Source organism: Pocillopora damicornis, chromosome 1 (assembly GCF_964200805.1).
Source record: "Pocillopora damicornis chromosome 1, jaPocDami1.2, whole genome shotgun sequence".
In the NCBI taxonomy this organism is placed as follows: Eukaryota; Metazoa; Cnidaria; class Anthozoa; order Scleractinia; family Pocilloporidae; genus Pocillopora; species Pocillopora damicornis.
This window is the reverse complement of record NC_142670.1, coordinates 32,987,482-33,015,389: the sequence shown is the minus strand read 5'-3', so window position 1 is coordinate 33,015,389 and position 27,908 is coordinate 32,987,482. Positions and strand designations below refer to the sequence as shown.

Genomic DNA, 27,908 nt, shown 5'->3' with positions numbered 1-27,908 from the left:
TTTGACTTTCATTCCATGATAAGATTTGATATCCGCCCTTAACTCCTCTATCTCTGTGTTGTTGAAAAAAAACACGAAAACAAAACGAAACAAAACAAAAATTACTAGAGTTCCAAATATGAGTATGTAAAACATTTGGCGAGAAGACAGCTTCAGCTACTTCATGTTAACAAGATTCCCACAAAGGGTTTACTTCTAGAACCTTTCTCAGTGATGTTTCTTCATGTTTATAATGAGACCCCTTGTAGAAATTATATTTCCATCATAACCGTAAATAGAGAAAAATGCCAGATTGTGAAAAAGTCGGTGCTGTCGGTTCCACACTCATCATAATTATGAAACTGCAAACGAAATTATAAGTTTATGCCAACCTGTCTGGTCCTGCACAGTGCCTTTATCATTAATCGAAGGATTTCGTGAGCGGGACTATCGCTACATATGATCTATTTTTATTACCACATTTTGTGAGAACTGCTTTTCGTCAGTTACTGACGCTTCAGTCTTGTAAGGAATTTACCCTCGAGAATGTAAAAATAAAAGAAAAATGAATAAACGCTAAATCTATGTTTTGACGGGTAATCGATCCTATCAAAATATTTCTTGAATTCCCCGCACCCAAAAAACTGACAACCAGAAATGCGGTGCGGGATAAGCAGACAATTCTTAGCCCATTTATTGAACTAACCAACTAATCACAAGACAAAAACAACTGTTTACACTGTTTAGATACCAAAAAATTAAACAAACTCTATACGTTCGACGCGGCCAAAGTAAATTGAATAAACAAAACCACCTATAATGACTGTCAATCATCAGGAAAGCACAACTAAAAATCGTTACGAGGAAATGGATTACAGGATTCCAACCAAAAAATAAAAAAGAACAAAATTTAACTGTCCGCTTGTAAAAATCCACAATGAAACTTGTTTACTGTTCAGCGAATATATACTTGCTAGTTTACATATCACACTTCTTTCCCATAATCTCACGCCGGCACTTAAAACACACCGCCGACAAATGCACTCGTGCTCGGGAATTCAAGAAACCATTTATCTTTTGTTTCATTACGCTTCGCTACATTCAGGCAAAGATAAATGAACAATTCTTGAATTCCCCGCACCCAAAAAACTGACAACCAGAAATGCGGTGCGGGATAAGCAGACAATTCACAATCAGTGGCAAAAGCATATAAGGATACAATATAAGGCAATGTTCATTAAGCAAACATATTTACAGTATACTAGACAGCTAATCGCTTGGATACCATAAGGGTACTGTCCAAAAATTGTTAAGCATATCCACCTGCGGCAAGGATTTTGTGTCATCGAGCAACGTTAGGCCATCAGAATAAATTGGGCAAATGTAAATCCCTCCATACTGCAACAAACAACACAACTCGCGCAATGTTTATCAAGCAAATCACATACTGAAAATTAAAGAGCCAAATTTCTAGACACCACAAGGGTATTTTCCAAAGATTCATCGACATAACCATCTGCGGCTTGGATACTGCGCCAACCACCATGTCTACGCCATACTCTCCCAGAAACTCCGCTGCGTGCTGCTTGGGAAGCACCACCTGAACGAAGGCTATGTAAACCAAATTCGTTCGAGTCCAAACCAAGTTCGGAAATCATTTGACGAAACTGTTCCCGTGCCCGAGAATATGACAGAGCAGCTTGTCGCAGCTTGTACCCGGCACCCAATTTCTGGCAGAGACAAAATAAAGACTGAGATGGTTGATGCTCTCCGCGCTCAAGGAATAACTCTAACAGTTTCACTGGACAAGAGCTGGAAGGTAAACGAGCAACTTTAACCACAGATCCCTGACGGAATTGATCGTTCTTACGCCTGCCCAGGAAAATAGACATGTGGGTGGCGCAAAACCTTAAGTCACAGGCACGTAAGTCACGCAGCTCTGACCAACGTAGGAAAGCACAAAAACCAAGCGCAACCAGCGACACCATTTGTAGGTTCGGTAGAGAAGCACGAGGGTGACCATAGGAACGAATCAGCGCCCTGACGTGATGAGATTCAATAGGCTGCTTTTTCCTAGATGGACCAGCCAGGAGGCGTTTAAAGCCAGCTAAGGTCTGAGAAACGAGCGGATCGTCAACAGGATTAGGACATCCAAGTTTCTTATGTAGCCATGCAATGCCATAAGCTGCTCCAAGGATTGACGAGCGAGATAAGCCTCGGTCTGAAAGACTTGTTAAGTAGAGAGCAACTGCGGTTGGGTTAGACTGTAAAGGAGGAAACGAGTAACACTTGCATCAGTCAATCCATCGATTGGCTGCCCCTGCATACGAAGACACGGTTGAAACGGCACAGTCATTAAGTATGACAGTCTTTAACAGTTCTACAAGCCTCTGAATCTCTGCGTTGCTCCGTTGGTAAGGCGACAAGCCTAAAGTGAAAATCAACAATGTCCAAAACATGGCATTTTAAAGACAGGAACAACATCCAATCGCTACAGAACACTAAACGCGCAAGAAACACATCGTCTGTAACGAGAAACTGCCCACATGGCAAGTAAACACAGCACCAGCACACACTCCAGCACAAGGAGGCTTGGCCCACTCGGCGTCAACTGGTAAGCAAATCCACACAAAGGATAGAGGAGTCCACTTGACTCTAAAAACGAACACACTACTGTGTCGGCAGTACCCTCTCGGCTTGCTTCAGCTGCACAACTCGTGCGTACTAGTACAGTTCCAAGTCCACTGACTTGCAAAGAGCAAAGGCCCACACCTAGGCCAAAGAGGCTCAGATAGAACAAAAACAAATAATTAGGATGAATAACTCGTTCAAGGTACTCATCTAGTACCCGAAAAAACGTTCTACAGCAAAGCTAAGGAAACACAATTCTCAAAGCAAATACTCTACACGAGGGAATACCATGCCCGAAAAGATCCGCGGCTGCGGAACCAGGGAGAAAAGTAGATTCATGTAAAGGAATCTCCTGCCAGTCAAGAACAAAAGGGTGGAAAACCCCGGGGCTTGGAGACACCAACGGCCACCAATGAGCAGACTGCCAAAGGGGATAATGAGAGTGCCCTGCTCTCTACCCAGCTTCATGTGATTGACATCCCTGGGAATAAGGAACACTGGGGGGACCAACCAATTGTTTTCCCCTCCCCAGCTGACGGTAAAAGCATCAACAGTTTCGGTCCCAGGACACCACCACCGAGAACAAAACCTGGGCAACTGGAAAGAATTATGACACGCAAAACGATCTACAGTGTGGGGTCCCCACAGAATATCCAACTGGCGAAAATGGACAGGGTTGAGCATCCAATCATCGGTGTCGACAACTTTCGAGCAATAATCAGCTTTGAAATTAAAGTAGCGAGGTATCCACTCCGCAGAAAAGCGAATACCGGCTTCATGGCACAAACTGTAAATGGCAACGGCTTCTTTTTGCAAATGAGGCTTACTACTGCCGACGGACAAAATACTGCAGACGCTCTGATTGTCAGATCTATGCTTGCACTCCTTACCCGCCAAAAGACCGGAAAACGACTGAAGAACAAATCTAATTGCACGAATCTCGCGGAGAGAAGAGCTGCATAGGACCTCGGAACCCAACCAGTTCCCTCTAGCGATGTGCGTACCGAATTGAACAATAAATCCCGCCCAACCCACATTGCTGGCATCCGAATAAGACAAAAGCTCTATCTTCGGGGAGGGCCTCCAGATTGGTTTGCCGCACAAACGAAAGAAATTATCTCTCCAAAAATAGAGTTCCTCTACAGCTTCACGCGTTAAAGCCACCTTGCAGCTAAGGCAATGAACGCTATTAAGGGCTGCGAACAAGGCTCGGGTGCGCAAACGCACAATTGGACCTAAAGCGAGCTCCATGGAAATAAGGGTACCCGTAATACGAGACACATCCCTAGCCGTGGGTGAAACATCGTCAAGAAGCAGTCAAATCAGATTAAACAGGTGATCAATCTTGCCTGGTGGGATACTAAATTCTCCTTTGCTAAGGTCCAAAATAAAGCCTAAGTGCTCCCCTTTTTGGCGCGGTTCAAAATTGCTCTTCTCCTCATTCACTAGCAGGCCAAGGCGATAAAGATCGCCTCGCACAAGTTGCGCTTCCTGAGAACACGAATCTTTACTTGAATCGGTGCCGATACCGCCGTCCAAATAGACAGAAATCCTAATGCCTTGTGACCGCCAGTGTGAAACAACTGGTCTTAACAATTTGGTGAAAACGTAAGGAGACGTACTTAAACCAAAAGGAAGCGAACAAAACAAAAAATAGCGTGGCTTACCATCGAAAATAAACGAAAAAGCCAAATACTTCCAATGCTCTTGAAAAATGTCAACATGATGGTAGCCATTAGGAAGATCGAAAGTAAAAAACCAATCACCTGGCTGAAGAATTTCCGCCACGACTCGAAGGTCTTCGAACTTAAACTTACGCTTGGCTAGGTGCTTGTTAAGAAAGCGAAGGTCGAGAATCAATCGACGTTTGCCATTCTTTTTAGGAACTACACCTAAGGGACTGCAAACATGAACTTGGTCACGCTTGACTTCCACCGCACTACCCGCCAACAACAATAGCTCGATAGCTTCACAAACAAAAGCTCTATTATCAACAGCGCTTTTATGATTACTAAAGAAATACCTCAATGGAATTGAAACAAATGGTAACTTATAACCGCTTTCAATAACACTAAGAACAAAAGAAGAGGCCCCAATAGAACGCCAAACGCGCAAAAACTTGCGCAAGCGGCCTCGAATCCAAAATACTGAGGAAACGCCCGTGTCAAGTTCAGCCTCGCCGCGATCCGAAAATTCGTCAAGATCAGAGTCACCTAGTCACTTAGCGGAAGAGGACACTTTACAATCCTTGATAAAATGGCCCGCTTTGCCACAACCAAAGCAGCGATAAACAGAAGCTTTTTTCTCCGGTAGAGGATTAACCAAAAGCTGACCGACATCTGGGCGGAAATCCACGATTCTATGTGATGGGCCAAAGTTAGCACCGGGGCCGCTTTTGGAAGACATAGACTGAGACTTAAAACGAGTTCCCATTTTGCCTCTCAGACTATTTTTTCGATTTCGTTTCTCCCGAGACCTCTCTGCTTCCTTGCACGCGACACGAAGTTTCTTTTCCTCTTCGTCATTTTTAGTGAGGGGGTCCGCCTCAAAATATTCTACCACGTCCCAGCCATCCCGGTCAGCAATAGAAATAAGCTTATTTCTGTTATCAAGGAGTGACATACCTTCGTTGGCAATCTTAGTGATGGCGTCATCCGCCCCAGCCCTCTCTAAAATCTGGTTGAACTTATCCTTGACGTCAGAGTTGAACTTGAACTGTTTCTTGTTACTCTTATATTTGAACTCGGGCTCCTCCTCCACAGACTTGCGTTTTAATGAGTCGAGCTGTTCTCTGACAACCTTGACCTCTTGCGTTTTCGTCTCCAAGGCCTTTAAGATTTCCTTCGCCCACGTTGGGGGCTCAGGGCTGCGAGAAGCCGAGCGACTTCTACGGTGCGAACGCTCGCGGACACTCCTTCGCGAAGGCGAAGCACTACGACCAGAACCGCTTGAAGCTGCAACACGTGAGCGAGAACTACGACGGCCTGAACTTCGAAGTTCTCTTGACCTGGACGGCCGGACAACAGGGACTTCAATGTCCGGGTTGACTCTCGAAGCATGAGAACGAACTGAAGCAGGGCGACCACGACGGCCCCGCGCCATATGGACGAGATAGGAAGAACGAGCTAAGAATTTAACTGTCCGCTTGTAAAAATCCACAATGAAACTTGTTTACTGTTCAGCGAATATATACTCGCTAGTTTACATATCACACTTCTTTCCCATAATCTCACGCCGGCACTTAAAACACACCGCCGACAAATGCACTCGTGCTCGGGAATTCAAGAAACCATTTATCTTTTGTTTCATTACGCTTCGCTACATTCAGGCAAAGATAAATGAACAATTTGTTGTTTTTTTGCAGACGGGAATTCTATGATTTTCATGGAAGAAAAATGGGTCGCTCTTAGCCAACTTAAGCGAAGTAATTTTTATATCAGAATAATGCTGGCATTAGGAATAGACCACGTTTTCTTGTTTTAAAAAATTTGTTTATAAAAATAGGGTAGCCTGTCTCGTAAGCTTTTAGCCATTTTGTGGAAATGAAAAAAACTTTTGACCCTAAATCCTTTTAAATATTATTTTTTAAAGTGGAGGCTTTAATACATGTCATATAAAAAAAATAGTTTGAGTGAGATTATCCTTGACGAAACCTTAGCACAGAAGTTTCTTGCAAGTTTCAAATTTTAGGTTCTTCCAAAATTAATCTCACAGCAAGGATACCCAAGACTGAAATTTATTGAAGTTTATATCATTTAGTGTTTTTAAAACGCTGTTGCTGTGATCAACAGTTTTCAACAGCAGAAAAAATTATGTAGGTGGAGTTTTCTTCGAAATGAGAAAAAAACTACGATTAAAAACAGAACAGATAACTGAGCTGTTTCAAGAAAACGAACGAGGGAAATAAATCGTTGATTATATTCACCATAGCTAAGCAACTCTATCAACCTACGTCGGCTACCAAAAGTGAAAAATTTAAAAAGTCAACCTAGATTTGTACGTTTGGAAAACTTTAGAAAACTGGTATAAATCTGCTCATTGACGCGATCAAGAACGTATTTTTTGGGCTTCAATTCGCATGAATTTCCTTAGTTTACGATAACCGTTGAAGAAAAACGCCACAGAGAACCTCTTTTGTTATACACTCCTTAAAAAACACTCAATAGTCAAGCATCTGTTTATTGAAACTGGTGCTCGACTTTGTCATATATGTCATTTCGTGCATTCGATCATTCAGTCGCTTAATATCTCAAAAACGTTGACCAGGGATGATCTCCTTTGAAGGATACCCTAGTACCTCGCCCTCATTTTCCTTAGAAACTTGGACCGTACTGGAGACCTAATTACCCTCTTGGACTGAAATCGTTAACATAATGCAGAGGGAGCACAATAGGATTTTGCGGGTCAGTCATTATATAATTATAACGCCTTTGGCACCTGACCATAGGGGACACTTTCAAGGAATTAATAATAACAATTTATAGTCCAAAACGCATGACTCCAGTCGATCCGTTTCATTAGGTTAAAATTTTCACCTGGTATTATTTTACCAATTTAGCTTTTTGTGCAAAGAGCCTAAACAGGAAGAGGGAAGTTCATTTCTAATATTAATGATCATCTTAACTTGAAACCAACAGTTTCTATCGCAACCATTGCTAACAGACAGGAATAAAAGAAAATACGTTTGGCTCAATAACACTAAAGTTGGGCACCAAAGAACGTTGGATCTTTGAAGGTAAGAAATGATCATATTTAATGCATGAATAACTTGAGTTTGACTTTTATTCCATGATATAAATTGGATTCTCCTCTATTTCTGTGTGGTTGAAATAAAACGAAAATGAAATTTACCGACCTTCCAAATGTGGGTATAACAAACTTTTGGCGAAAAAACAGCTTCAGCTATTTGAAATAAACGAGATCATTATCCTTAATTTTTAGTTTTCTACAACGTGTTTACTTCTTGAACCTTTCTCAGCGCTATTTTTTTTATGTTTATAATGACACTACTTCTCGAAATTGTAGTTCTATCATTAACATAAATAGACAAAAGTGCCAAATTATAAAAAGTCAGTGCTGGCGGTTCCAAGCTCGTCACAAATTGTGAAACTCGAAACGACGGGAAATTTCATAAAGCGATGACAGAGGATTTAAAACAGTGACAAAGCCCGCTGTTTGGGTTCAATTTGCAGTAAAGGAAAATAGAGTTGATGGCAAAAATCTACTTCATTTGAAACATACAACTTCCCAAAAATTATGGTTTTTTTTCTGTACTTATAAAAATTTCCTTTAACAAATTGTTTTGTCCTGTGCCCAACTTAAACTGATATGCAGCTCGTTTAAATCCCGTTCATATTAAGACAGAATTGATGATTTGAAATAGAAGAACCTTGAAAAATATGGAAGTTAATTTGCAAGGCCCCCAATAGGAGAATGAGTCAAGAACTAAATGTTGACTTGCAGGTCTCGTTTACCTTAAGTCTGCAGCAATTTTATCTAACGTAAGAAACCTGACAATTTTTTTTATAATTTAAAAAGATATTCCAATGAACGCCTCAGTAGCCAAATACTATACAGGATGGTTCGGCTGAATCCAATCATAAATTACGGAACACCCTTTCTAAATATCAATCTGCTTTTATCCTTAAGAGCAAGGTTGCGCTAAAAACAACATTCAGAATTTCGTCTAATTAAGGTCCTGGATTAAGTATAGCAGCTATCTACACTGGATCATGCTCAATCATTATAAAATATCTGATAGGTTCTGCCTCGACACTTTTTATGCAATCCTAATGTTTCGAGACATAGGTCGTAAGTTTCTCCAAAACAAAGATGAGATTTCTGTAGTTTAACATTTACCGTTTACAGGAGATTTATTGTTTATTCAAACTAAAGAGCTTATTAGAACTCATCAATAATTAATTTTGACGTTAATGAATGTGAGGAAAGATAAAATGACTAATTACTGAGGACTTCAAACAAGAAAACCATCTTTAACTTGTTGCGTTCCTAAATTGTTTAGAGTAAGTAGGAGGGTCAAACAAGAAAATATTTTGCTCGATGTAGGTAAATGGGTGGCACAGCTTAAAAACTATAAACACCATAATCGAAATTCAAAAGGTAGTTTCCTTTACTAATTTCTTCTACTTAGAACAAGAGACTCACAATCCATCATAGAACGTGGCATATTTTATAATTTCTGATTTATCTCAAAATATAGGCCAAATTAAGAATTCGTGCTGTTGGAAAATGAAAGTGAACTGCGCGACTGCAAGGCTAATGTCTTTTTTCAGCGGATAAGGTTACGCCAGCCTGTCTGGTCCTACACACCGATTACCATTATCCGTATGATTGCGTGAGCGGGAATATCGGTACATAAGTCGGATCTAATTTTTTTACCATGTTTTGCGAGTATTGCTTTTTGTCAATTATTTACGCTTCGGTCAATTTTATAAGGTGTTTCCCCCTGATAATGAAACAAAAAATAACATAAAATAAAATAAATTTTAAAAAACGCTGAATCCATGGATCGATCTTGTAAATTGGAAAGTGTAGTTCTCGAGGGAACTTGACTTTTGATTGCATTATCGGGGTATGTTCACCCAATATTCTCAAGAATATTTTTATGATGTTATTGTCTTAAACGCACTCCATTAATTGTAATTATGAAGCAATTGAATGTTATGGCAATTTGTGTAGCAGAATCCCTGAGTATAATCAGTAGGTTAACACCAAAAGAATCGTAGCTCGCCAAATCCAAAGTCTTCCCATAAAGCAAAACAGTAAACATCACAAATACGTTTATAGCAGAAATTAAAATGCGTGCCCACGTATTTTATTTGCGTCAATCATTTCAATGGCACTGAACCGACTGTTGTTTACTTTGTTAACATCTCATTTTCAATGCAAAAAGGTCGGTTTCTATCATTTAATAAATTATTGAATGCGGTTGGTGTTATTTCTGTTTAAAACTAGTTTATTTCAGCCCGTGTTATTTCCCATCATTCTTTATTTTTATTTTGCTGATTCACAACAGTTGATGCACTAAGCTTATAAGGGGTCGTCATGACGAAACTTAAATCCTGAACTCATTAAACATGATTTTTAGAGGAAGGAACCGTAGTCTTGTAAACTTGGTTTGTAGACATTAATGGTATTTAGCAAGGTTGTGCTATTATGTTAGTTGATTATATTCACCATAGCTAAGCGATTCTAACAACGTACGTTGACTAGCAAAAGTAAAAATTTAAAAATGTCATTCTAGATTTGTACGTTTAGAAAACTTTCGAAAGCTGTTATAAATTTGCTCATTGACGCAAGACAAGAATGCTTTTTTTTTCGGTTTCAATCCACATGAATTTCCTCTGTTTACGATAACCGTTCGAAAAAAAAGGGTATAGGGAACTTCTTCAGCTTTACATTCTTTTAAAGACTTAATAGTCAAGCACATGTTTATTGAAACTGGAGCTTAACTTTGTCATATATATGTCATTTCGTGCATGTGATCATTCAGGTGGTTAATATCTAAAAAGCTCGCCCTCATTTTCCTTAGAAACTTGGACCGCACTGGAGACCTAATAACCTTCTTGGACTGAAATCGCTAATATAATGCAGAGGGAGCACAATAAGATTTTACGGGGGTCAGTAATTATATAATTATAACACCTTTGGCACCTGACCACAGGGGACACTTTCAAGGAATTAATAATAATTCATAGTCCAAGAAGCATTACTCCAAGTCAATCCGTTGCATTAGGTTAAATTTTTCACTTAGTATTATTTTACAAATTTAGCTTTTTGTGCAAAGAGCCTAGACAGAAATAGGGAAGTTCATTTCTAATATTAATGATCCTCTTGGCTTGAAACCAACAGTTTATATCGTAACCATAGCTACAGACAGCGATAAAAGTATAGGCATTTGGCTCAATAACACTAAATTTGGGCACCAAAGACCGTTGGATCTTTGAAGGTAAGAAATGATCATACTTAATGCATGGATAACTTGAGTTTGGCTTTCATTCCATGATATAAATTTAATATCCACTCTTGACTCCTCTATTTCTGTGTACTTGAAATCAAGCGAAAATGAACTTTATCGAGCTTCCAAATGTGGGTATAAAAAACATTTGGCGAGAAAACATCTTCAGCTATTTGAAATAAACAAGATCGTTATCCTTAATTTTTAGTTTCCTACAGCCCGATTTCTTTTTGAACCTCTTCTCAGTGATATTTCTTTAAGTTTATAATTACACCCCTTCTCGAAATTGTGGTTCCATCGTTACCGTAAATGGAGAAAAGTGCTAAATTATAAAAAGTCAGTGCTGGCGGTTCCAAGCTCGTCACAAATTGTGAAACTGTGAAAGAGAGAAAATGCCAAAGAGCGATGAGGGAGGATTTAATGCTGTGACGAAGCCCGCTGTTTGAGTTCAAATTACAGTAAAAAAATATAGAGTTGACGACAAAAATCTTCTTCATTTGAAATATCCAACTTGTCAAAAACTATGGATGTTTTTTCTCTCTGTACTTATGAAGATTTCCTTTCAAAAATGGTTTTGTCTTATCCTCCAAAAATTGATGACTTTGGAAGAGAAGAACCTTGAAAAATATGGAAGTTGGTTTTCATGTCTCCTAATCAGAAAAATGAGTCGGGAACTAATTGTTGGCTCACAGGTCCCGTTAAGTCTGCAGGAGTTTCCTCTAACGAAGGAAATCCTGAAAATGTTTTGTAATTAAGAAGATATTCAATGAAGGCCTTGGAGGCGCTTCGATCAATTTTATGAGGTGTTTTCCCCTGATAATTAAAAAAAAAAAAAAAAGGAAAAAAAAACCAAAAACGCTGAATCCATGGATCGATCTTGTAAATTTGAAGGTGTTGTTTCTCAGAAACTCGAAAGAACTTGACTTTTTATGTGACTGCAGTAACGGAGTTTGTTTATCTAATGTTCTCAAGAATATGTTTATAATGTTATTTCCTTAAACGCACTCCACACCGATAGAATCGTAGCTCGCCAAATCCAAAGTCTTTCCATATATCCCAAACGCGTGCCCACGTATTTTATTTGCTTCAGTCATTTCAATGGGTCTGGACTGACTGCTATTAATTTAGTTACATCCCATATTCAATACAAAAGGGTCGGTATCTATTACTTAACCAATTATCGAATGCAGGTGGTGTTATTTCTGTTTAAAAATAATTCATTTCAGCTCATGTTATTTCCCATCACTCTTTATTTTTATTTGCTGATTCACTATAGTTGATGCTCTGAGCTTATAAGTGGTTATTGTGACAAAACTAAAATCCTGAACTCAACAAACATAATTTTTTAAGGGAAGGAACCCTAGTCTTGTAAACTTGTTTTGTTGACATTAATGGTATTTAGAAAGGGTGTTTTATTATAATGAGCCATTGACAGTCTTCATACAATCCTGATGCATCGAGGCATAGGTCGTAATTTTCTCAGCAAATTTATTGAATTTCTGTAGTTTAAGATCAGGCGTTTACGAGATATTTTCTGTTTGTTCAATCTAAAGAGCTTATTAGAACTCGTCATTTATTTATTTTGACGTTAATGAATGTGAGGGAAGATAAAATGACTTATCAATTTGGACTTAAAATTATTTTAGTTTTGTGCGTTCCTGTATTATTTCGAATAATTAGCAGGGCAAAACGGGAATATATTTTGTTCGATGTAGTGAAGTGGGTGGTACAGCTTAACAACTACAAACACGATATTAGAAATTCAAAAAAGAGTTTCTCTTATTACTTTCGTTGAATTAGAACAAGAGACTCGTAATCCATCAAAGAACGTGACTTATTTTATAATTTCAGATTTATTTCAAGATAAAGTCTAAATTAAGAATTCATGCTTTTGGAAAATGAAAACGAACTGTGCGAGTGCAAGGATTAACGTCTTTTTCGGCGGATAAGGTTATGACAACCTGTCTGGTCCTTCACACCGATTACCATATTTTATGAGAATTTTCTTTTCGTCAATTATCGACGCTTCAGTCAACCTTGTGAAAGGTTTTCCCCTGAGAGTGAAAACAAAAAACAAAAAAAACGAAACGCTGAATCTATGGATCGATCTTGAAGATTTCAAGATATTGTTTCTCAGAAACTCGAGAGAACTTGGCTTTTTATCTGACTGCATTATGCATGTTCACCTAATGTTCTTAAGTATGTTTACAATGTTGTTGTCTTAAACGGAAACTACGAATCGTTTTCTATCCCCATATTCATACTTCAGCCCGTGTTATCTTATTTCCCATCACACTTTATTTCTATTTCGATGATTGACAACAGTTGAAGCACTGAGCTTATAAGGTGTCGTTATGACAAGACTTAAAACTTGAGCCTAACAAGCGTGATTTTAAAGGGAAGGAACATTAGTCTTGTAAACTTGTTTTGTAGATATCATTGGTATTTAGCAAGGGTAGGTTATTATAATGCGCCATATCGGAAATTTGCAGAAGTATTTTGTTACAAAGAAAAGAAATGCTACAGTGAAGAATTGTTTTATTCTAAACCACTTTAATCCTAAGGCTCAGCTCATATTTACATGGACGGGAAATCAATTCTATCAAAAATATTTCGTTGTTGTTTCGCAGACGGGAATTCGCTAATTTGCATGGAAGAAAAATTGGCCACTCTCAGCCAACTTAAGCTAAGTCAATTTTAGAGACGAACGATGCTGCCATTTAGAACAAACCACTCTCTCTGGTTTTAAGACTTTGTTTATAAAAAAAAAAGGTAGCAGGTCTCATAAGCTTTTAATTGAAATTAATTTTAAACTTGCCAAATAACAAATAGCTTGATTGAAATGATCCTTAAAAAACTGTCGCACAGAAGCTTCGTGCAATTTTCAAACTTTTTGTTTTTCCAAAATTAATCTCACAGCAAGGATCCCCTAGACTGAAATTATTCACGTTTATATTATTCAGTGTTTTAAAACGATGTAGCTGTAATCAATATTTTTCAACTTCTGAAAAATGATGTAGTCGGACGTTTTCTTCGAAATAAGAAACAAAAAATGAATGACTAAAAGCGATGACAGATAAATGAGTTGTTTTAAGAAAACAAGTAACGGAAAAATAGACATGATTATATTCACCATAGCTAAGCAATTCTAACAACCTACGTTGGCTAGCAAAAGTAAAAATTTTAAAATGTTATTCTGGGTTTGTACGTTTCGAATCTTCGAAAACTGAAATAAATCTGCCCATTGACGCCAGACAAGAACGTATTTTTTCGGCTTCAATTCGCATGAATTTCCTCTGTTTATCATAACCGTTCGAAGAAAAAAGCCACAGGGAACATCTTCACTAATACATTTCTTTAATAAACCCTCAATAGTCAAGCAACTGTTTATTGAAACTGGTGCTTGGCTTTGTCATATATATGTAATTCCGTGCATTTGATCATTCAGGTGCTTAATATCTCATACACTTTGACCAAGGATGATCTTCTTTGAAGGATACCCTAGTATATCGCCCTCATTTTCCTTAGAAACTTGGACCGTACAGGAGACTTAATAACCTTCTTCGACTGAACTCGCTAATGTAATGCAGAAGGAGCACAATAGGATTTTACGGGGGTCAGTCATTATATAATTATAACGCCTTTGGCACCTGACCATAGACGACACTTTCAAAGAATTAATAATAACAATTTATAGTCCAAGACGCATGGCTCCAGTCATTCTGTTGCATTAGGCTAAATTTTTCACCTGGTATTATTTTACCAATTTAGCTTTTTGTGCAAAGAGCCCAAACAGGAAGATGGAAGTTCATCTCTAATATTAATGATCATCTTGACTTGAAACCAACAGTTTCTATCGTAACCATTGCTACCAGACAGTAATAAAAGAAAAGGCGTTTGGCTCAATAACACTAAAGTTGGGCACCAAAGAACGTTGGATCTTTGAAGGTATAAGAAATTATCATATTTAATGCATGGATAACTTGAGTTTGACTTTCATTCCATGATATAAATTGGATATCCACCCTTAACTCCTCTATTTCTGTGTGGTTGAAATAAAACGAAAATGAAATTTACCGACCTTCCAAATGTGGGTATAACAAACTTTTGGCGAAAAAACAGCTTCAGCTATTTGAAATAAACGAGATCATTATCCTTAATTTTTAGTTTTCTACAACGTGTTTACTTCTTGAACCTTTCTCAGCGATATTTTTTTTATGTTTATAATGACACTACTTCTCGAAATTGTAGTTCCATCATTAACATAAATAGAGAAAAGTGCCAAATTATAAAAAGTCAGTGCTGGCGGTTCCAAGCTCGTCACAAATTGTGAAACTCGAAACGACGGGAAATTTCATAAAGCGATGACAGAGGATTTAAAACAGTGACAAAGCCCGCTGTTTGGGTTCAATTCGCGGTAAAGAAAATAGAGTTGATGGCAAAAATCTACTTCATTTGAAACATACAACTTCCCAAAAATTATGGTTTTTTTCTGTACTTATAAAGATTTCCTTTTACAAATTGTTTTGTCCTGTGCCCAACTTAAACTGATTTGCAGCTCGTTTGAATCCCGTTCATAATATGACAGAAGTGATGATTTGAAATAGAAGAACCTTGAAAAATATGGACGTTAATTTGCAAGGCTCCCAATAGGAGAATGAGTCGGGAACTAAATGTTGACCGTGACTGCAGGTCTCGTTTACCTTAAGTCTGCAGTAATTTTATCTAACGTAGGAAACCTTACAATTTTTTTTTATAATTTATAAGATATTCCAATGAAAAATACTATACTGGATGGCTCGGCTGAATCCAATCATAAATTACAGAACACCCTTTCTAAATATCAATTTGCTATTATCCTTAAGAGCAATGTTGCGATTAACAACAACATTCAGAATTTCGTCTCATTAAGGCCCTGGATTAAGTATAGCAGCTATCTACACTGGGTCATGCTCAATCATTATAATATATCTGATAGGTTCTGCCTCGACACTTTTTATGCAATCTTAATATATCGAGACATAGGTCGTAAGTTTCTCCAAAAGAAAAATGATGGGATTTCTGTAGTTTAACATCTACCGTTTACAGGAGATTTATTGTTTATTCAAACTAAAGAGCTTATTAGAACTCGTCATTAATTAATTTTGACGTTAATGAATGCGAGGGAAGATAAAATGACTAATTACTAAAGATTTCAAACAAGAAAAACATCTTTAACTTATTGCGTTCCTGAATTGTTTAGAGTAAGTAGGAGGGTCAAACAAGAAAATATTTTGCTCGATGCAGGTAAGTGGGTAGCACAGCTTAACAACTATAAACACCATAATCAAAATTCAAAAAGGAGTTTCCTTTACTAATTTCGTCTACTTAGAACAAGAGACTCACAATCCATCATAGAACGTGGCTTATTTTATAATTTCTGATTTATCTCAAGATATAGTCCAAATTACGAATTCATGTTTTTGGAAAATGAAAGCGAACTGTGCGAGTGCAGGGCTAACGTCTTTTTTGGCGGATAAGGTTACAGCAATATATCTGGCCCTACACACCGATTACCCTCCAGGGTAGTGTGAGCGGGACTGTCGGTACATAAGATCTATTTTTATCATCATATTTTTGTGAGAATTTTCTTTTCGTCAGTCATCGACACTTAAATCAATCTTGTAAAGAATATTCCCTGAGAATGAGAAAAAAAAAAAGAATTTAGGAATCGATCTTGTAAATTTGAAGGTGTTGCTTAGCAGAAACTCGAGGAGACTTGGCTTTCTACGTGACTGCGTTAAAGATGTATTTTCACCTACTGTTCTTAAGAATATGTTTATAATGTTATTGTATGAAACACAATCTAACCCTAACCCTATCTAGCATAAAGGAAGACACTGAAAACATGTTGATTCGCAGGCTTTAAAACGCTTACCCGTGTATGTTATTCGCATCAATAACTTTGCAGAGTCAGGACTGACAGTTGTTAACTTTGTTAACATCCCATTTTCAATACCAAAAGGGCGGTTTCTATTTCTTAATCCATTATTAAATGCAGATGGTCGACTCGAAGTTTGTGGCATACTGAAAGCATCAATATTGAGCTCCCTTGTCTTGAGAAAGCATGGCAGTTTTCAGCGTTTCAGCATTCGCAGTCTGGACTTCATCGATGACTTACTTGGCGTTTGGTAAAGGTGAGTTGCAAATTGCGAATCATTTTCTATCCTTATATTCATACTTCTGCCCTTGTTATCTTATCGTCTATCACTCTTTTTATCTATTTCGCTTATTCACAACAATTGATGCACTGAGCTTTTAACATTTCGTTATGACAAAACTAAGAACCAGAACTGAACAGTGAATCATGATTTGTAAAGGAAGGAACTCAGTCTTGTAAACTTCTTTAGTAGATATCAATAGTATTTAACAAAGGCGTGTTATTATGATGGACCATATCGGAAATTTGCAGTTGTTATAAAAAAAACCTAAAACTGCTAAGATGAAGAATTGCTTCATTTAAAACCACTTTAATCTTAACGCTCTGCTTATATTTGCATGAAAGGGTAATCGATTCTATCAAAAACATTTCGTTGTTGTTGAGCAGACGAAAATTCGATACTTTGCATGGAAGAGAAATTGGCCACTCCTAGCCGACTTAAGCGAAGTTATTTTAAGAGAAGAACAAGGCTGGCATTTGGAATAGACCACGTTTTCTAATTTTGAAAATTTGTCTATAAAAGTAGGGTAGCTCGTCCCAAAAGTTTTGAAGCATTTCCTGAGATTGAAAAACAAAACCTTTAAAGCAAAATCCATTTAAATATTACTATTCAAAGTGGAGGTTTTAAATCTTGCCAAAGAACAAATAGCTTATTTGAGATGGTTCTTATCAAAATCTTTGAACAGAGACTTCGTGGAAATTTCCAATTTTGTGCTCTTTCGTAATCAGTCTCACAGCAAGGATTCCTTAGACTGAAATTTATGTAAATATAGAGTTTTTCAGTGTTTGAAATATGTAGATATTATTTCAACAGCAGAAAAATGATGTGGGTGGAATTTATTCAACATGAGAAAAAAATTAATGAATTAAGACGATGAACAGATAAATGAGTTGTTTTAAGAAAACAAATGACGGAGATGAAGAGTTGATTATATTCACCATAGCTAAGCAATTCAAACAACTTGCATTGGCTTGCAAAAGTAAAAAAAAAAAAAAAAGTTTTGATCTACATTTGTACGTTTAGAAAACTTTCGAAAATGAACACAAATCTGCTCGTAGACGTAAAACAAGAATGGTTTTTTTCTCGGCTTAAATTTGCATGAATTTCCCTCTGTTCACGATAAAAAAAGGAAAAAAATGCACTTTAAGTCCATCCCTGGTCAAAGTTTTTGAGATATTAAAGGCTCCCTCTAAGAGCATTTAAATTGTGTCCATTGCATTAATAACAAATACATCAAAATATACAAACATCATTAACTTCCTTTGTAGTAGGAATTTCCCAGAGTGTTTGATAAGCTCGTCTTTTCTATCGATATGATAGACTTATCTAAAATCGTACAAGCTTCTTGAATTGCCAAATTCATGTGAAACACGAAATATTTGCCCTAAATGTTTCGTACCTCAAAAACTCCCAACCTATCAAATAAAGGTATTTTTTATATTATTGTTTAATGACAAATAAATATGTCAATAAAAAACGGCGCGGCAATTCACAAAGTCTTTCACCACATTTAACGAATCATCGTTTTTCTCACCGACTGCTTTGTTTGACTTACGTTTTAAACGCATTTGCTACCATAGTTTGCTGAGATCCGAGAACTTTTGCTAAAAGATTTGTTCTTAGAACTTTTTGCTCGAATTTTTTTTTTTTTTTTTGTGGCGGAAAATTATACCTTATAATCATATTTCAATTTGTCTATTTTAGAGCGAGAGCGCGCAATGGTGTTTCCGGACTACTATTTCTTTGCTGAGAGATGTTTGGTAAACCATACCATTGAAAAGAAACGTGTCAATAACTTGGATGACTGTGAGCTAATGTGCTACCTGAACGACGACTGTGTCAGTCTTAATTTCAAAAAAGATCCAGAGGATGAGGGACTTCTTCATATCTGTGAACTAAATAACGCCACTCATCTGAAATACGACAGTGACTTGACAACTGATGCCAATTTTTATTATCGTGGGTCGAAGGTGAGTTACAAATCGATTTTTCGAAATTGTCGCTTTTGAATAATATAATAACAATAATTAATGTTTATGCAAATTTTCGTGTATTTGATCATTCGGTATTTCGTTTCTTCTTTCATCTTCATTTTTCTTCTTCTTTAGAACGCTTGTGACAAGAGTCCCCACTGCGAAAATAACGCAACTTGCCAGTCTGGATTTACACTCAAGGGATATCGATGCTTGTGTCCGACTGGATTCGAAGGAGAATATTGTGAAAATGGTATGAGTCTAAGTCGACACTTGAAATGAACGTATATGAGATTTTTTTCCGACTTTCAATGCTGGTATGACAACTGTTCTTTAGTTGCTGAAAGTGGCGTGAGTTTCTCTCATTGTATAAGGTGCTGAATCTTAGAATCTAAGAAAAATTTCCTACTATATTTCATTAAGCATGTGTAATGTATTCTTCGTTCGCTTGTTTGTTTATTTTCGCCTTGTTTCGTTTTGGTTTGTGTGCTTCTTTGTTGTTGTTGTTTTTTTTTTGTATTTTTGTTTGTTTTTGTTTTATTTTTTATTTACCTTGAATGTTCGATGCCTTTCTATTGCAAAATAAGAGCAGTTCATATGTATGTCAAATGCTTAATATAGTAATTGCAAGGAGAGCTCAGAAATAATATCTTAGTTGAAAGGTACGACCAGAGAACACTAAAAGCAGGAAGCCTTCAAAGAAATCGAGGTTTTTGCGAACTGCTGAGTTCCTATGACTCTTTGAGAGAAACCAAAATGCTGTTGTCTTTAGTAGATATTTTATTCATGTACTTTTTTCCTCTGCTTCTTTCTAATTCTACAACATATATTGATAAATGCGAAGCATTCACTGGCAAATGCCACAAGGAGGCTACGTGTTATAACACATGCGGATCATACGTGTGCACATGCAAATCTGGATTTATCGGAGATGGGCATGATTGTACACGTAACCGTCAATAGTCTCAAAAGCCGTTAGATTCTTGTTGAATAGTACAATCAGATTTTGTTTGGTTTGTTATTTGTTGATGTTTATTTTGGTAACGTGGCAAGCCATGTTTTAATTCTGCAAAATAGGTGAGACAGTTACTCGACTAAAAGTTATTAAGTGATAGCTTTTTTGCAGAGATAACTCGTTTTCACTAGGTACGACAATCTCGCGTTTTCCGCAATCCAGCAAAAGGTTGAAAACAGCCATGGCTTGCATTCTTAAACGCGGTAATGGCTTATGCACGGCAATTTTTGCATCATTTTGAAATCCCTATTGTTTCATCTGTGATTTCATAGACGTTGACGAGTGTAAAGGAAACCACTCTTGTCACGAGAATGCAAACTGCAATAACACCATTGGATCACATGTATGCTACTGTCAGCCTGGATATACTGGAAATGGACAAAACTGCACAGGTGAATTTGATGTATTTTGTTTAGTATTATAAAAGTGCACCTGAGCGGACCGGAAAAGAGAAACATCTACTCCATGGTAATCAACATTGCTAGAAAATAGGACCCTGGTGAGTTGTTTTACATCGCCTTCAATCATGTTACGGACCCCTTAAATCGTGTTTCATTGTATTAAATGAATATCTTCGATGCTTTTTGTCTCTTTCTGCTTATGGATGGACCTTACAATAATTATAGACGACGGCGTGAAACGAAATCGCAAGTCTTGCTTTGAACCTTAGAGCTAGAAGGTGCAAAACTTCGTAAATGTGTTAAAAACCACAATAAAGATGAAAAAGAAAAAATCAGCGCATGTATATTTTGAAACAAAACGTTAGTGATTGGTGACGTAATTTTTATCGACTAATTGTAATTAATATGCATGCTCCATAACAAGAGCTTGACTATCAGGATGGTTGACTTTTTATCTTTTCAGGTTTTCGTTAATCACCGATTTGTTTTGTACACAATTTTTTTTAATAGCTTTTTTTTGTAACAAAAATTGGCGTTGAAAAACTACGAGTGTTAAATTTTGTGACTTTAATCAATTTGTATTGACAATCGCTGTATTGCTTATTTTCAATCTTCCAGACTCGTACTCCGCGTGGGCGAGGGATGACTTAGCTATTACCTCTAAACTAGTCCGAAGTATTTTCATTATACAACTATTTGAACCGATAAATAGCCCATTTTAGTTCCATTTTTTCAAGGGAACATTCTGGTAATTTATAATAAACATTGGTGTTAAAAAGGTTACTTAAGATTGCCGTAACACCAATATCATTTCCTTTAGCTTGTAATGACATTCATTGCCGCTTGATCTTGAAGTAGCATGCAATTTTTCTTTCAGACATTGACGAGTGTAGTAGGGCTCATCCTATGAAAATGAAGGAATGTCATCCGAATGCCTCTTGTATTAATACTCGGGGCTCATACTACTGTTCTTGTCATACCACATTCACTGGGAATGGTATTAAATGCAAAGGTATGCTTGCTCTCTCAAAAACTTCTTAACAGGATGGTTTTAATTGTAGAGGGGAGTTTATTTTCTGCCATGCCCTTTTTCTTTCTTGGCTTGGGATTAAATTGAATCTTAATTCATTCCAGCCATATTTTTTTATTATGATTATGTTAGCTGTATGTTTCATGCGCGACTTCGCTAATACTGTGTGCAAATGAATGCTGTGACTTGCCAACCCAGTACCAGGTGTCTCAGAGAGATAAAACGAGTTAAAATGCTTTTAAAGTTGTGTGTTTGTAAACTTTGTTCCTTCCTCCGTGATGAGCCCATGGTAGGCCGGGGCTGTTTGGTAAGTTCGTGCATAGCTCCGAAAAAATTGTCATTCAATGTTTCTTTGCACCTTCCACTTCATTCCGATCAAGGTGGTCCGTTTGAGGCCAAATGAAAATCAAATATGCCGAAGAATACTCAGTTCGGCAAGTAGTAGAGATCTTCAAAGACCAAAAGCGATAGAATTAGCCTTGGGATAACGAAAAGTGCAATTTCAAAAGCGATAAGGACAATGGCTGAGAAACAGAACTTGCCAACTTCAAGTTATACTTTACGATATTTGGACTATTATTTGGACCAGTGCATATTATTCAAGTGTTGATATGTGCTTAAGGCATTGTTCAGTTGCACAGTTTTTTCTCTTAATTATTCAACTTTCACAATTTTTAACGCATCGCTATGCTATAGCCGTCAAGTCATGTTAACAACGATTCCAGCAAAGTGAATCTATTGGAAGAAATTTAAATGCAAGAAATTCGTTCGTCTTTGTTTCTGAACGGTCAATGTTAGCATTTCTTTGAACATAGAGATATCTTTCAGTCATTCTACCTAACATTCAATAAATAGCTTCTGGTAACATGCGTTTCTCTGGTAACACCAAAAATGACTTTGAAAATGCCCTGTGATTTTTAACTTAAAAGTTTAATTCTGAATAAATCTATCAAGTTTTTTCTCCATTAAAAATCGAGTCGCGAGGAGAAAAGCATGCAGGATTTAATGTATACCGCAAAAAGTAAATGAGAGATTTTCTTTAGATTTGCGTAACTCTCAGGATATCTTCGCGACTCGACAACAGCAAAGACTGAGGCTGCATTGAACAACGTGCCCCTTGAGGGACCTGGACAGAGTTTGCCAATACCAGCATTCATTCTGTATATAAGCAAAGTCGCGTATTTGCCGTGAGCTATCATTCGATACGCTGTCAAGAAAGAAGGGACTCTAATTATGATCCTGCTTTTCTTAAAACTAATAAAATTTTTCTGACGAATAATTTATTTTATGGCTTTTGACTTGGAAAAGAGAGAAATTTACTCAAGCGGAAATCATGAATTAACATCCGACGATGCGCGCATTTAGCTTTTCATTTATCGACTCAAACCCGCGGTAAAACTACGCAATCGGTGAACTACACCACTGTCACGTATACTATCAAGGATACATTTATTTTCCGGAAAAATGATTTCATTCGCAGCCTTGAAAAAGACTGATATCAATATAGAGGTGACACAACTTGATGAGAAAATATTTGTTACTTTCAAGACAATTGGAAATGGTCAACTGGAAAGCATACAGAAAAGACAGAAATTTGCTGCAAAATAGTCAAACTCGCACCGCCCTTTGGGAAAAAAAAATCCCAATGTTTCGGAATACACTGCTCAGAATATATTTCAGTTCAAAATTTCGCTTTGGGCATGAAATCTTCGCCTTCTGAGAGACTTATAGATGAGCTTCACGAGCCTTTTGAACATCTAATACTACATGTAATCAGAAATACTGCTGCCAACAAGAACCACTCGACTGTTTACATCTGATGTTACGCAGAGGAAACTGAGTTTTAACTTGCCTGTGTGATAGCGAGGAAATTTATTGATGAGAACTACTAAACTAGCTGTGTTAATATTTCAATCATTGTTGTAAATTTATGGAAAGCGATAAGCTATAAGATTTTCTCGCGGTATTCTGCTAAGGATGCATGACACATCTGCCGATGGCGTTGTTCACTTAGTGATTTAAAGAGTAACTGACGCCAATTTTTCCTTTTTTGTTTGTTTGTTTGTTTGTTTGTTTTTGTTTTTGTCCCAATACATTCCTCTTGGGTCAAAGAATCCTGGATGAGCAAATAAATGATATATTGTCCAAAACCAATTTTTTTACGCTTAGTCAACGGCCATTTTGAAAACGTTCCGATTTAGATCAAGCGTGTGATACGTCACATGTGTGTGAGGCAGTGAATAGCGTCATGTCAAGACTTGAAAGTAACAAACTTCGCCCTCGCTGTCCAGCCGCTGCCAAAATTTGCGAGCGAAAAAAAAAGAGTTTTTTTTCCATTCTGATGTAGGCCACCATTTAGAGACTATGTAATAAGAAGTGAGAAATAAAATAATGAAAAGGTTGAATATCGAAACGCAATGGATCGCATGTCTGTGTTCAGAGCCATGGGTAATTTGCACGCCATTCCAAACAGCTGTGAAAAAGATATGTATTCCCATATTTTTTCCTCTTAACCATTATCGATTCCTATATTTAATGAAATAATCTTCAGTCCATGCCGAAAATTATTCCACGTAAGATTTTTCCGGTGTATGTCACTGTGTCCTCAGGCCCATCGGCTTCTTGCTGTTGTAACTTTTTGTTTATTTCTTTCGACGCGTTTCGTCTCGAGCTGAGAGTCCTTCAGGAACGATTACTTCTAGGTTGAGCAGCATATAGAGCACATTCGTGTGCCTAAGTTTAATTAACTTCCAGTGGAAGTGAATAATAACAGAAACATGTTGTAAATAGATGTTAAAAGAAACGCCATATGCATGTATATTCACGCTCAAGTTATTTAAAACTGCACTTCTCTTAGACGCGTTGACATTTGCAATATGGATGGAAAACAACAGGATGTAAAACAAAGAAAATGAAAACCAGCCTGAGGGAAGCGCTGCGTAGTGATGTTTTGTAACAAAACAAATTGGGACGGAGCTCTCTTGATTGAGGCGGCCGCGGCTCCTCTTCTGACTCTCGCGCTCTATTTTAGGTTCGTCCTTGCGGTTCAAATCGCCAGGGCCTGATTTCCCCAACAGGTTCATAAACCCTTTCATTACGTTCACCTTCTATCGAGGCCTCAAAATCCTAATAATCAGACCCCGAAAAAAAACTGCTTTCACTCAAACTACTGTCCGCCATATTTACTTTGCTTAATGTACATCTGTGTGACATATAAGGTCACAGGATCAAAATCAAAGTGTTTTAGGCGGATGACCCGCGAAGCTGCCTTTAGGACAGTTTTGCCTGTGAAAAAAAGGCACAAAGAGGCATTCGAGGCACCTTTTGTCTGTTTCAATGTGTTACCAAAGGCATTTCGGCGGTATTCTGAAAAAGTGACTTTTTAGCTGTCAGTTACCCTTTACGCTATGTATATGTCGCGGAAAACCTTAATTGTCAAGATCACCAGCTGGTAAGTCAAAAACAAATTATTGAAAAATTTTATTAGGGAAACATTTATTTGGATTTTATCATTTCAATGCGAGTTTTAGCGGTTTTCTATATTAGATGTGAGATTGAATATATTCGTGTTTGTTTACCTCGTCCACAATCTCAAAAGTACCTGTACATTCACCGTTCTTCACAACTATTTGATACTTGTAATTAAATTTACTCCTCAGACTCTTAATCGGCCTTCATAATTTTCATGCGCTCAAATTATCGAAAAGAGAAAGAGAACAGCCGCGGTAGATGTTTGGAATCTATGCTCTTCCTAATTTGCATTATCTGTTATCGCTATTGAATGACGCATTGCTCTGATCTCGCTCTTACCCAATCAGAGCGTGCTCTATATCGGCAACAAGCTAAAACCATAAAGTAATTAGTCATTATCATTCTCGTGAAATGCAAGGTCTACTGCTGGTTGGTAAATTGCTGGAATTATAAGAATATAGAAAAATATATTTTACCATTGATGGTAAAGACTATAATCATTTAAAATAGTCATTTATATCGATGCATGTTTCGAAGAAAAACATCCCTTTACGTGAGCTCTGCCCGAAAAAGATGTCCCAACGTGAAGAAAATGCTAGAATAAACACAACAGATGATTTGGAACAATTTGGCCACAAACTGTGGCAGTTTTAATTAAATCAATTATAACTAAGTGATAACAAAGAGCGGAATATCTGAACTTATCAACCGATAATGTCAACGTGGGGCGACAAAAAACGCCACCACGAAACACAATGGATAAGGCTAATGATAATCAAGGAATTTCTCCTGGTTATAACATAGCAAACTCCGCCCTTACTACCGATTGGTTACTGTTCGTACCTGGTACAAACCTCCCAACGGGTTATCATACAAACATGCCCCGACATAAAAATCATTATGTCTAGACATAATGTTTGTCTTTTTCTTTGTAGCTGATCGTGCCATCATTACACAAATCCTGAATGGAACCAGTCGACAATGTTTACCTTTGATTCATCAACATTTTTTAAATCTCCATTGAACTTTTTCAGCCGACCCATGTTATTATCATCAAAACCTGAGTGATGCCAGTAGAAATAGGAAATAATTTTCATTTCATTTTGCAGCCGATCCTTGCTATCATTATAAAAACCTGAGTGAGGCCAATCGAAATAAAATTCACCAATCTGGACCAGTTTTGTGTGACAAGGAACTCTCTAAGGGATGGTATCGTTTTGCGGGAGCTGCAGGGAAAAAAATGCCAACAAAGCGCGTGCCAGCCAACAGATGTGGTACAAACTGGTCAGGCTGGTTGAAAGGTGTTCATCCTACAGTGGAAGATGGTGAAGTTCAAAGAATGGTCTGCTTTAGTGATCGCTCTTCTGGTTGCAGATACACAACATACATTGTGGTGAAAAACTGTGGATCCTACCTCATCTACAAACTTTTTCCACCTGCTTGTTCCTCACGCTATTGTGGAACACTCTGAATGTGAAGCAAAAACTCCAACTAATAAGACGACTTATGAATTGATCCTCAGGTACACGTACTTCAGGGATTTTGCGAAGTCCTCTTTTTATGATAATCATTAATTTTTTCTTTAGATTTTATACGCTGATGAAGTCCTGTTAACTTGCAATCAAATAAGCTTTGATTTTCATATTTTACAAAGCATCTCTTTCATAAAATAATCACAATTAATAAATTGCTGCCTAAAGAACTAACAACAAAAAAATTTAAAATTTAAAAAATAGAAAAGTAAAATGCTTAAATATTGAAATCCTAGACATGCAAGAACACCAATCCGCATGATAACTAGCAAACATGACGAAACTCTGTTCTCAAAACGTTAGAAGCTGCAATGGAAGACGAAATATATAGTACGGTATGATGCCGCTGTGTTAGTGCTAATGATGTGTTCAGTGTGATAGTTGCTTTAAAAACAAAGCAAATACGATTATGTGAGGACTAGTATGAAAATACTATCTAGTGGGAGGCAGTGAGGTATGGTATTAAAGTTTAACTGTTTTTAGTGCAGTTTCACTCCAAAAGTTTCTAAGTTAAAGAGTTTTGAAAAAATATATTGACCTAGTTCCAATCCTATGAAACCATTAATCTAATCGTGGAGTGGAAAAGAAATCCCAAATGCCAGTGTTAAGAATTTTGGGTTTAGGATAGGGTAAGGTGTAAGGGTTAGAAGTTGCACACGATTCCCAAGCCAAGTATTTATCTTCCGTACCCGAGAAGAAATTTAAAGGCATAGCAAATGAGATAAACACCTATTAACACTATTAATTCATAAACCTAAAAAAAAAAAATCAACGTAAATCATAGATGGTCTACTCAGAGGAAACTGAATTTTGTAGATCAGCTTTTTAAGCTGTATAAATAGCGGAGAATAGTGCAATCAATCATTAAGTTTTAGAGAAATTGTGCAACTCTTAATAAATACATTTATCTTATCTGGAGCAATCTCAACTGAGTGTCGCAAAGTGATCATTAGATGAAATGCAGTGTATGTGATGTAGCGAAGATCTGATAGCAGAAAAAAACCATGATAAAATTTCCAGCAGGTGCATGAACCAAGCCGGGTGCAGTGATTTTCAAAAGCCTGGAAACGGATCAGTTCGCTGTGAATGCTTTTATAACTAGTTCATTATTAATATGTCAGGTCGATATTCTGCACTATTGACAAGCGTAAGTAATATTGGCTATCATGATCTTAAACCAAAAATAATAGAGGAATTGGAATAAGTCATAACTTTTGCCACTTAGCTGAATGAAAACTGTTCACCAACTTGAATTACATATATAAGCTCCTTAATATAACTTCAGGTACTCCTTCATTTATTTGCAAGGTAATTCTCATAACACAAGCAATGCTAGTGTTCAATTGTTATTAATCACTTAATGGTACCTATCATCTGTTGCTGATGGTAGCTAGGGGTTGGCGATGCAGTTACCAGAAACGGAAGCGAGGAGGAAGGAATTCGCAATGAAAAAAAAAATCCCATTGCTCTGCTCAAGAGCTTAAAATAATTACTTTCATTACTTGCAATGTAAACATCCTGTTCCTATCATGTTGTTGAAAAAAAACATAATTAAAAGAAAAAAAACCGTGAAACTCCTTATTGTTCTAAGTGTTCCTGTCACCAAATAAAAGTTCAAATTAAGAAATATACATATTAAATGAAATGCTTTGCTAACGCTTGATTCCGAGTTTATTCTTCACAGCGAAGCATAACGTT

At 37.1% G+C, this 27,908-nt stretch overlaps 1 protein-coding gene across 2 annotated transcripts in view; it reads left to right on the top strand.

Annotated features, from left to right (window-relative positions):
- Positions 1 to 27,375, top strand: part of LOC149053397 (uromodulin-like) — a 32,439-nt gene extending 5,064 nt beyond the window's left edge. The window contains exons 2-6 of one of the 2 annotated variants that reach the window (XM_089190159.1): positions 18,493 to 18,758; positions 18,897 to 19,014; positions 20,049 to 20,168; positions 21,055 to 21,189; positions 25,788 to 27,375. In XM_089190159.1, the coding sequence (XP_089046285.1) occupies positions 18,493 to 18,758; positions 18,897 to 19,014; positions 20,049 to 20,168; positions 21,055 to 21,189; positions 25,788 to 26,149 (1,001 nt within the window). In that variant the 3' untranslated portion in view covers positions 26,150 to 27,375. The remainder of the gene's footprint in view (positions 1 to 18,492; positions 18,759 to 18,896; positions 19,015 to 20,048; positions 20,169 to 21,054; positions 21,190 to 25,787) is intronic. The other variant, XM_089190154.1, reaches the window with a different exon arrangement.
- The last annotated feature ends 533 nt before the right edge of the window (positions 27,376 to 27,908 follow it).